This window comes from Panthera onca, chromosome B4 (assembly GCF_046562875.1).
Source record: "Panthera onca isolate mPanOnc1 chromosome B4, mPanOnc1 haplotype 2, whole genome shotgun sequence".
In the NCBI taxonomy this organism is placed as follows: Eukaryota; Metazoa; Chordata; class Mammalia; order Carnivora; family Felidae; genus Panthera; species Panthera onca.
Genome location: NC_138345.1, coordinates 104,293,179 through 104,305,265, shown reverse-complemented (window position 1 = coordinate 104,305,265; position 12,087 = coordinate 104,293,179). Strand labels below are relative to the sequence as shown.

The 12,087-nt window shown below is 38.5% G+C and overlaps 1 protein-coding gene across 5 annotated transcripts in view; it reads left to right on the top strand.

The window, feature by feature from the left end:
• Window positions 1-338: 338 nt before the first annotated feature.
• PPFIA2 (PPFI scaffold protein A2) overlaps window positions 339-12,087 on the top strand; it is a 474,989-nt gene continuing 463,240 nt past the window's right edge. For 2 of the 5 annotated variants that reach the window (XM_060656860.3, XM_060656861.3), the window contains exons 1-2: window positions 1,455-1,875; window positions 6,063-6,313. In XM_060656860.3, coding sequence (XP_060512843.1) covers window positions 6,065-6,313 — 249 coding nt within the window. In that variant the 5' untranslated portion in view covers window positions 1,455-1,875; window positions 6,063-6,064. Of the gene's footprint in view, window positions 1,039-1,451; window positions 1,876-6,062; window positions 6,314-12,087 lie in introns of those variants that run through there. The other 3 variants (XM_060656859.3, XM_060656864.3, XM_060656862.3) reach the window with 3 other exon arrangements.

Sequence of the window (12,087 nt, the reverse complement as noted above, 5' to 3'; positions counted from 1 at the left end):
GATTTAAGTGAGATGGTGTTTACAAACTATTTTTTCAGTTAGCTTTGGACTCTTTGTGATACATAAAAGCAAAACAGGCCTTTTGGATTTCTTGCCCTAAACCCTGAGGATACTTGCATTAATCCCCATATTATACACAGAGTTTAATCCTTCTCCTTGTTCCCTTCTCCGTGGCCTCTTCCCGTTCACTAAAACTAGGCGAGGCTAATTTCCTTCCCTGACAACCTTTCCTCCCTTCTCAGAGTGGGTACTGGTTTTGTCTCCTGCTTCCTCCCTATTCCTGGCGGAATGAGTCTGTACTGACGGCAGAAGGAAAGGAGAAGAGCTTAAAGAGATGTGTAGGTATAGAGGGGGACTGGAACCCCTTTCCAAAGACCAGACTTTGCTCAAAGCTGAAATTTACTAGGGCGGGGGAGGACTTCGCACGCCATCCTTATCGCCAAAGCAATGCATGGAGAAGAGCTGGAGAGGTAGTGAGAAGTGACAGATGCCACCACACCCTAGCTTGACTCAGGTCAACCATGACTACCGTGCCTCGGTCCGGGGAGCAGGGCGCTGCTTAGAGAAATGACAAGCACGGAAGGCCAGAGAGCGAGAAGGTGCCCAAGCGCATCGGCCTCCCCACAGCACCAGCCGACACGCGCTTTCCTGCGGCGACCATTGTGCGGGGGGAAGCCCGGACGAGGAAGAGCGCACCCCCTGCCCACACCTGCCCACCCCCAGCCTTGGCTTCTCAGGGGGCGCTGGGACGGCCGCCAGCCCCAGCAGCCCGGGAGCGGCTTTGAGGGAGTCGTGTGTATCCGCGAGCGCGTGTGCGTGAGGAGGAGAGCAAAGACGTGATTACTTCAGAATTTATTTAAGGGCCGGTGGAAACCACTGCAGCAGCTTCCAGGGGAAGCCCTGGTTCCAGAGGAAGAGGAGGTGGCGGCTGCCAAGGAGGAGGAGGGGGGAGAGGCGGGGGAGGAGGAGCGGCGGCAGCGACAGCACGAGGCGAGTGAGGAGAGACGATGCTGTAGCGTCCGCACCGGCTCCCGGCAGGTTGGTCCCCCCCGGCCGACTGGTGCAAGCAACGAGGCTCGCCAAGAGGCTGGGAGGAGAGTCGGGTGTGGGGGGCCGACGGCTCGCCTCTCCGGAGAAGAGGCGCCTCTTTTGAGTTCGATGAGACGCCCTGGCGCGGAAACAGTCTGGGGGCCGGGAGACGACCTGTCGTGCTCCCCGCATCCCTGGGGAGTCGCTTCCCTTTAGCTTCCCAACTCTCGGCGTTAGCCATCAACTCCGGAGAGGCTCCGGGTGGGGGCATGGGTGGAGAACTTCTCTTCCAGATACTCCTCTCGCCTTTCCCCAAAGCTCGCGTTTGCAGGGACCCCCTCCGGGTGGCCTGCGAGGGGGGATGGTGGCCGGGGAGGGGCGGGGGGGAGCGGCGCCGCTCGGTTAAGTTTCTGTGAGTCCAACCCAGTCCCCTGCTCCCGGCTCCCCGCCCCGGGTCACCAGCTGCACGCGGGAAGCCGAGGTTGCTCCGCCAAAGGGGCCGCTACTGCTTTAAGAGCCGCCTCCCCCTCTCCTCCCTTTGACAATGGTCTGAACCGAGCTCTGCTTCCCAAAGCAAAATTTGTAATATGCCATTTTTCCGATGGACGCTTCTCCTTTTGGCTGCTGACGGAGCCGCGGGAAGATGCCGGGCTGCTGCCACGCCACCCAGCCGGGGCACGTTCAGGGAGGGCGCCGGGGCACGCGAGTGTCTAAGCTGCCTTTCTCCTCCGGTTGCTAGGGAAATGGTCCAGGAGTGCCGGCTGTGAGCTTCCCCTCTCGTCAAGCCTGAGACTGCGGTTGTCATTGATCAACTGAAGAAGCAGGACCCGAAATTACAGACATTAGGTACCGAAACTGTGTTCGAGTTGCAAGGTTTCCATTCCGCCTTGTTTATTTATTTATTTATTTATTTTTTACCACCCCCCTCCCCGGCCCCACCCCGCCCCCAGGGAAGATGAGATGCAAATTCCTCCTTGCCAATTACTGTTCCATACCTTTTGCTTTCCACCCCCATCCTCTCCCTTCTCCTGTTTCTCCACCTCCTCCCGACTTGGCTGTCTCTCGTTGGGCAAACCATACAGAATTTTAGTGTGGAAATTATGAAGTCAACTTCAGGGTGGTGGTGGGGGGGTGTGGCTGAGAGATAACTGTCCAGCTGTGTGGCGAGGGCTGGCTCCTGGCCATCTGTAAAAGCACTGGGGTAAAGAAAGTGCAAAATGCTTCCATTAGAGGTGGTAATAATATTTCCTGAGGACAAGGGATTTCAAAGAGTTAAATAGGAGGAGGAATATTCATGTAATGTAATCAGACAATGGCTAGGATTTCTCTCCTTGTGGGTTAACTGAGGTGGAGCTGGGTTGGTTCTTAAGACTAAATCTTTGAAGAGGAAACTAACTACCCAGAATAATTGCATCTTTGCCTCTAGTCGGGTCTAAATCCCAAGGATTTGCTTCAATAAAGTGATTCATTGACAGAAAAAAAGCCTTTTGTAACATTGTCATATCTGAATAAGTACTTCTTGAGAGGCGTATATTACTAAGAAACACATTGGATCTTGAAAGCCCTTGGGTAACGACTCCAGTGGGCATTCAAAACTTTTATTTTGAAATCTGTGAGATCTGGAAGACAGTCAAGGTTACATACTAAGAGTAAGGGAGTTGGTTTTCCTGGTATAAAATTCTTCCAGCTAAATTTAAGCACTGGGACAATTAAACCAATCAGATTATCATTTTTTTTCCCTTTCACAACAAAATAAACAATGTCTCTAACTAGGTCTTGAAACCTTAGGTAATTTAATGAACAGGCATCAGCATCTAGAAGAGGATAACATAATTCATAAATTCAATTGGCTTTGGAGAGGGGTGCTGAAAGGGTAAATATCCAAGTGAGCTGTTAGGATGTCCTTCCTGGTTTTTCAGGAATTATGTGGTACAATACAATTTTTAAGACTGAAAATGATTGTAAAAGTTAAAAGTGGTATAGAAAGATGGAGTACACTAGAGGGTAGACAGCCTTTGGAAGTTGCTTCAGATGTTGGCCATTCTACAATAGGGTGTTTAACTCTTACCTTGAATATATGATCTTAATACCCAAATATGCATTTAGAAACAAGTTGTATTTTGTCTTCAGGGTTATACAAGTATTTTGTCATTTATATAAGACAGGATAGGAGTTCTAGTGCCAGAAACTAAGCTAGTTCATGAAAGTGGCCTTTAAATTTTTTAGAAAAAAAATTTTTCTTCTAGTTTTGGTGAAAAGACTTTAGATTTGCTCATCTGGGTTGTCTGTTGGTGAAGAAAAAGCAGATTAAGTCATCTATTTCCTAAGTAACTTTTGCATAGTTTAATTTCCCCCAATTGGATTTAAAGAGTTCAGAGTACCCACTGGAATTAAAACTTTAGGCCTAGAATTAGAATGAATCATAAAGGGAAAATATTCTGTCTGAAAAGGTTAATGTTGTTCACTTTATACAATAACTAAATAAATACTAGAATTTTTAATTGCCCTTTAGAATTTTACTGTGTTATCTCAGTCAGGTATTCTACTGAAGCCTTACAATGGGCTTGTTTTAAAAGAAAATCATGGATTCTACCCCTCCCTTACAGAAGAGAATACTGAGGTTTTGAGAGGTGATGTGACTTGCTCTCCTTCCAACGCCTTAGTTGTGAAATCAAGTTGAGTGAATTAATAGGCTAAGACCCTAAGTCCCTAAGCTACTTCTCATTGTAGCATCTCTGGACTGACTAAATCAGACACCAGCTTTTATACTGATATAAGAGCCTAAAGTTCGTGAATGTGTAATGTCCCATGGTGACACCAAGCCTTTGTTAGCACTAGGGTAGTATATCCAGGAGGGCATTGTAGCTGAGGTAATCACTGCAGTTATGCTTTTCCTTGGAATTTCAAGTTTTTATGAGTAATTCAGAGTTAAGATGCACGAAGGGCTTTTTCCCAAGAAGGATATGATGTAAAATACGGATTTAAGAATGTTTAAGTAACCCTAAAATGTAAACCTTGCAAGTGTTCTGGCACAAATTGTCACAGTGCTATAATTTCCTCTCCCAGTGTTTTGTTTTAACCTTAAATGTCAAAAAGAAACACATTGGCTCCTGCTAATGATTTCTCAGAATGACACAGCTGTTCAGTGTGTGGATTTTCATGCATGGCATGTGAACTAATTGTTTTTAATATTCAAATGCGTTGGAACATTTTTTTTCCCAATTCCTTCTCAATTAATGAAAAGAAGATGTATAGCAGTTAGAAACGAGTCTTCTTTCCATTTTTGTGATAGTGTTTCAATAAAATTCAAATTGAGAAAAATACAAAAAATATTATATTTTTATCTGTTAAGTGGTTAGCAATAGTAACAATGTGTGTGCGCACTCGCGTGTGCATTTAAATACATCTTATGTATCTATTCTTTTACTTATTTTAGGGTGAATAAGAAATTGAACAAGTCAATTCTTTTGCCTTCAGGTAGCCCAGTGTTTGGAGTGATGAGCAACAATTCAAACTATTATCTTGAATTATCCTACAATTCATCCCCCCCCCTTACATTTTTATGTAGAATATCAGTCACAAGATACTTTCCTTTTATCTTTTAAAAAGTTTCTCCTAGTTTTCAGTGTGCCCTGACCAAATCATTCAGATAATTGAATTTATCTCCTCAATAACCCAATTTATATGAAGAATTGCATAAAAGTAATTAACTATTGACCTGTTAAGTCTTGACATTTTATTTGACTATATCACCAGAAATATTTTCCCCAAGGACAGGAATATATAGGCAGAAAAATGAATTGAACTCGCATTATAAAACCAAAGAATGCTCCAGGATCAACAGCAAAACCAGTATTTCTCCACATCAGCCTTCTGCAAAACCAAGCCCTCTAATTAATAGCTCCTGGCCTCAGTACAACAACTGAAATTGAGATGGGTTTGATTCTTTTTCAAACATAAGATAGAAGGTAAAAGGGAAAATGAGATAATTTCTGATTTTTAAAATGCTATACAGTATATCAGTATATCTAAAAGTCTGTTGTCTATTTTAAATCAAATTAATAAATGATTTAAAAATATTCTAAGCAGTTCATTTATTTCATGACTGGAACCTTGTGATTAACAGCTGAGATGTGAAGTTACTACATTAGCTAATGTAGTTTATGGTGTCTGTTTTGTGGAATATTTGAAAGAGTGTTAGCTTGTATTGTTTGGATGGAAAGCAGACAATGCAGTTCTCAGGAGACAAAGGAATACTAACAGTAATTAGGGGAATAATGACCTAAACAAACTTATGCACCTCAGTCTGTTTCATAAAGCCTCTATCAAATTTAGTCAATATCACTTTATCTACTTTATGTAGACCACCTTAACAATTTAGGTAGAGAGCACATAAAAGTAATAAAATGGGAGTTGTAAAGTCAAGAAACTATAAACTAGTTGGTATGCAAAAAAATCTGTTGGTAAAATTAAAAAGTCAAAACTGATTATTATATAAAATGAATACTCAATTATTCATAGGTTTCCTAAATGAACGAGTGAACATTAATTCATTCAATTATTTAAGTCATTCAAAAATCATTTACTTCCTACCCATTAAGAGCCAGACACTCTGCTTGCTTTTAACAATATAACAAATAAGGGTAAAATGGAGGTGTTAGCTATAAGAGATTTGTAAACTTACAGGTGAAGATCACTTATTAGTAAGTTGAATAACATATTACTATAAATTGAATTGGAGGAATAAATCATGAAAAAAACCCCAAATCTTCGAGAAGTAGGTGAAACCAAGTTGTATCTTGGGTAGAAGCTTTATAGATTATCAATAAAAGAGAAAGGATGTAGATTGGCAGAAGTCAATGAATCATATTTCATTGAGGTCAAAATATTTAGTTGGAGTTGGAACAGTGTGTAGGAGAAGAAAGAGACAATCAGACTAATGAGTTGCAGAGTTTGGTGAGTTGAGGGTCAAGTGGCATTATCGCAAGTAGTTTCTTAGTACTAAGACTTCCCTCCCCTTTACTTCCTTTAAGCAATGATGTGTGAAGTGATGCCCACGATTAATGAGGACACCCCAATGAGCCAAAGGGGGTCCCAAAGCAGTGGCTCAGACTCAGACTCCCATTTTGAGCAGCTGATGGTGAATATGCTAGATGAAAGGGACCGTCTTCTAGACACCCTTCGGGAGACCCAAGAAAGCCTCTCACTTGCCCAGCAAAGACTGCAGGATGTCATCTATGACAGAGATTCGCTCCAGAGACAGCTCAATTCAGCCCTGCCACAGGTATGATTCCTGGTAATATTTGTCTTTCCTATTGCAATCACAAATGTGACAAGACTGCTTTATTTCTATTCTTAGAATTATCTTTTTGCTTAAAATGTATGATATGTATGTTTTGGTGAGAAAAGCATAAGAATAGATTACTACTGGTTCACATAAAATCTTATCTTAAATTTGTAGTACTTTGGTGATGGTGGGTGTGAAGGCTGAGTTCCTATCAGGTCTTTCTTTTGAAAATTTTATCTGAATGTTTTGGTGGGTGTAGAAAAATCACCTGTTGATCAGCTTTCAATCACCCAAATATGGGAATAGTTAGTTTTCTCTTTCTTGCTCTTTAAACAGTATTATGACATTTGGAAATATGTGTTTTCCATTTTCAGCTGTGTGGTCTGTCTTTGGAAATAATCATAGTTTGGAAGTCTACTGTCTTTCTTTAAAAATGCCTAGCACCTGCTCAAAAATTCTTGGAATTTTCAATGTATTATACCCTCTTCTTCAAAAACATTTCAACCAGTTTCTTGAAAATATATTTTGGAAGTTAGAGAAAAGGCAAAAGTTCAGCCTTACTCTAAGAAACTTAAAATTGTTAGATTAGCTATTTTTCAATATGTTTGTCAAGCATCTTATTTTATAGAAAAAGATACCATTTTAAGAATTTCAAGCTTATTTACATACAAAGTTAGTACTGACACTCAGTTTTCTTATTTAAGAATAGAATAATTGTGTTTGTTTTAGGTATGAGAAAAATTATAGAATATGAATGATATTTTTAATAATCAACCCCAATACACTATATTTTTCTCTTAAATACAAATTTGATTGGCCCTCCACTTTAACGACAGTATAGAAATGTTGACGACTTGACCTCTCTCCATGAAGTTATGTCTTGTAGCAAATATCTTTTCATAAAAATTGAAAATTATATAATCAAAGTTGATAAAATTCTAAACCCAGATGTACTATTAACTTGAAGTGTGTTGTTGAGATATTAAAGACTCTCAGAATGGAAAGGATCACCTAGAATCCTTTATCACATCCCCACTAGGTAACCCCATAACCCTATATGAAGAACTCTTGTTGTAGTCCTTTTTGTTTTCAGTTTGTCTTGTGTTAAGATGCAATACTGTTTTCTGTAACCCTCACCCGTTGGTACACCGGTTTATTTAATTACACAGAATGAGTTGATTCACCTCAAAAGACAGCTATCATATCTTTACCTAGAGTTATATTTTTCAGCTGTATTGAATATTTTGATTATAATAACATCTAAAATTTTAAGTTTTTTTAAAAATTGTTTAATGTTTATTTATTTTTGAGAGAGACAGAGACAGAGTGTGAGCAGGGGAGGGACAGAGAGAGAGGGAGACACAGAATCTGAAACAGGCTCCAGGCTCTGAGCTGTCAGCACAGAGCTCGATGTGGGGCTCAAACTCATGAACCATGAGATTATGACCTGAGTCAAAGTTGGACGCCCAACCCACTGAGCCACCCAGGCACCCCTAAAATTTTAAGTTTTGGATTTGAATTATATTGGTCTGCAATCTCTTATCTCAACACTCTGGGGCTAGTGTGTTTCAGAGTTCAGAATTTTCTTGACTTTTTTGTAAGTAAATGATGTATATTATGGAAAACTAGATGCATTCTGGGAAGCACCCTATAATTCTACGTTTTCATATCTGAAAAGAATTATATGAATATTCCTATTGCATGGAAAAAATAAAGACCATAAATCTCTCACATTAGTACAGCTTTAGTTTTGTACCTATCAAGTTTGCAACACACTTACAAATAAAATATCAGTTTTCAGGGTATATGGGTTTTGGAATTATAGGTTAGGGATTATGAACCTGTATATTCAGATGGACATAGTCCCAAAGTCTTTTGTGAATACTTTGACACTTTTCTTGTTGTTGATTTACATCTTACTATTCTACGTATTTGAATAATGCCTGCAATTCACAGGTCCTTAAAGACAGTGATGGTCCTATAATATTTTTAAAGTAAATTTTAAATAATCTAATCTGTAACTTAAGCGCTCTGGGTATCCTGCAGGCAACAGAGGAATATTTTTCTTTAACTGGTATCTTTGAATATTTTTGACTTTTTTGTAAGCAATGTGCCTGCACTGTTCAGTGGCATTGCATTGGATACTTAGCTGGAAGGAGAAAATGACTACTATAAATGTGTGTTTTGAGACAGAATAAAGCATGTAAAATTGAAAACTACTACAATAACATAAAAATGAAAATTATTTTAACAAACATGGGATAGAATTCAAAGCAGAGTCAATCAAACTTTATGACACACTATGTTTTATATAATACTTTTAGGTGTTGGTGATTTGATGCTTTGCTTTAGTCACTTTCTCTCAGAACATTCCTTTATGAACAAACTTAGCGATGATTTTAACAATCCTAACCATATAAAGTATTTTGTAGCCATAGTGTTTAGTTTTTCATCACTTGATTGGGCGTAACTGTGTTTAAAGAGTACTTATAATTGCACATCACCAGGCCTGATGTTTCTAACCTTCACACTCAATTTTCTACCTTTCTTATGCACGGATGAATTTAAATGTTCCATAGAACCTCAGATTCAACATGCCCCAAACTCAGTCATCCTCTGCCTCCCATTCCCCACCCAAATCTGGGTGCTCTATCTCCTCACCCAGACACCTGACAGTCCTAAATTCAATCATCATTTAGCCATATTGTTTTTAATCTTCTAAATAATTCTCAAATCTCTCTATATGTTTTTTGTTTGTTTTTGTTTTTGCACCTGGTCCCAAACTTCTTTGTTTTTACATCTCCTAACATTTCCACTTTAGCAAATGCGTCATGCCATGTGTTTGAATAATATTGCTCAGCTTGCAGGATCTCCATAAGCTTCAGGCTTTTCCGGTCTCTCCTTTGTACATATTCATCTCTATGCCCATAATGTTTTTCCTCAATGTCTTTGCTTCACGTCTAAACTTAGCCAAGACTTTATCTCTTCCAGGAAGGCTTCTCTGAACCCTCAAGTACATTTCCTCTGTGTTCCTTAGCCTTATAATTTCCCATATTATCATTAAATTATCTGTGTATATGCCTGTTTCCCAACCTGGACTATATGCTTCTTCAGAACAGGAGCATATCTTAATCCTCTAACCCTGTGAACGAGTGGAGTACCAGGTCTGGAGTGAGGGCTTTTAAAGTAAAATCAGAACTAAATGCATATTCATTTGGATGGAGAAGTAGCAATAAACTTGATACAGGAAGATCTAGTTTGTATTGTGGCTCTTCTGTGCATCATCAACTTGAGTCAGGACTTCAGGTTTCCAGGCTATAAAAATCAGTTCATACTAATACTTCACAGGGTAGTCTGTGATGATTAAAGAAAATAATATAAGTAAAAACTAATTAATTTGCAATGTATAAATATAAAAAGGCTTGCATTTGTTTTGTCTCCAATGCCAAAAGATAAATTAATTTCTGTATATGTATGGAGCGTTAGAATAATTTACTAGGAATATTAATCAAATAGTTTTAAAATTTTTGAGTACAGGACAGATATTTGTCAATTACTAATATGCTTATTAAGAATATTTACAGGAAAGGTAAGAGGAGGTAAGAGGAGTGAACTTTCCATTATAAAAAGTCCATTTTATATATATATATAATTTATATGAAAATATATTTATATTTAGTTTATATTTACATATTTTTATTTACAGTATTAAAAAATTACTATAATATATTATTTATATTCTATTTTTATATTTATTTATATTATTTATATATAGATATATACATATATATTATACATAAAATATATTAGTTCTTCATTTAGCATATATTGAGGATCTTCTGTGTATTATTAACTAGTTACATATATTTAAAAAGGGGATAAAGGAGAAAAGGCACATTATTTGGCTCCCAGAGAACTTAGGAAATAAATTTGCTTAGAAACAATATATAAACGAACCCAACTTAATATAGTACCAGAAGATTGTACAAGTATTGAAAAAATTTTGAGCTATAATCTAGGCATATGATTAAATATAGAAACTTTCATGTGTAAAGTGATATTAAGGAGGTCTTTTTACGAAAATGTTGGAAATAATTCAAATATATTCTGTGTGGAGTTGTAGAGTTGTGCATAGGGCCCTCTCAAAGACTTTTGGGGGGTTAAAGTTCAGCCTATGCTCTTCTTTCTACTCTAGGCCTGAGGTTCCTAATTTGCACAAAGAAGACAGATTAACTAGCAGCATGCCTGAGTTTTGCTTTTATTTTTTGAAAGACTATATAGGAATCAAATAAGGAGAATAACTGAAAGATTTGTTTGTCAAAGGGTTGTAGTGTAGGAATGAAATTATATATACTGGCAGTGGAGGAATATGACCTGTTAACAATAGGAGTTTGTACACAGTATGATCAGTAGAATTTTGAGTGAACTGGTGACATGATGAGGTAATGATGAAGGAATATTACTCTGCCATTTTGATTTAGGATGGATTACATAATGTACTCATTAGCTATCTATCGCTGTGTAGAAAGACAAATACCATATGATTTCACTCATATGTGGAGTATAAGAAACAAAACAAATGAGGAAAGGGGAAAAAAGAGACAGGCAAACCAAGAAACAGACTCTTAACTATAGAGAACAAACTAATAGTTACTGGAAGGAAGGTAGGTGGGGGGATGGGTAAAATAGGTGATGGGGATTAATGTGTGAGCTTGTTGTGATGAACATCAGGTGTTGTATGGAAGTGGTGAATCACTACATTATACACCTAAAACTAATAACTGTATGTTAACTAACTGGAATGTTAATAAGAACACTTAAACAATAAATAAAATTATGCTATGTAACAAACAACACAAAATCTCAGTGTAAAACCTCATGTAAAATTTTGGATTTATGGAATTCAGCTGATCTTGACTTAGATTGGTTGATCTTGCCTGGGCTCATTTACGCCCAGTTTATGGTTAGCCCAATTTATGGTTAGCTGAAGGTTGGCTCAGTTAGCTGTATGTTAAGTGGCTATTGTTTGAATTAGGATGGCCTTGGCTGGACCAACTGGGGCCATTCATCTCTATGTATGTGTGTAATCCTGCAATAGGCTAGCCCTGGCAAGTTCTCATGGTCGTGGAAGAGGAGTAAGAGCAAAGCAGAGACAAGCAAGTGGTTTTTAAGCTTCTGGTTGAGTCTTATTTTGGTAAAAGTTATGGCCAAGCCCAGAGACAGAGTGGAAGGCAATACATAATTACATGGCAAAATTACAGGAGGGGATGAAGCATAAGGACCACCACGGTAACTGGTCTATCACAAATATAAGCTAAAAGGGTCATTTGGGCCATTATTATGTTAGGGACAGCTTATTGTGATAATGTAATAATTCTGGTGGGTTGTGGGAATTTGAAATAGGATTGTGCAACTTGAATCTAAGAAAGACAATAGAAATGTAAAGAATGTTGGGGAGAAAGGATGGACAAAGACTGGTAATGAACTGAATGGCAAAGACTTGGAAGTTGAGTCAGAAGATCTGAATTTGAATTGGAGTTCTTCCACTTATTAGCTGAGGGACCATTGGTAAGTAACTTGACTTCTCTGAAACTCTATTTCCTTAATTCAAAGGAGGGATGATATCCTCTCTTGGGAGTGGTTAAAAGGAGGCATGTATATATTCTTCAGAAACCTTGAACATTTAAAAATGTCAGGAGTCATTTTTCATTAATTGGTTTGTGCTAGTAGTTTACTCTGAGAGGAATTAAGTTAAAGGAAGCTACTTAAGG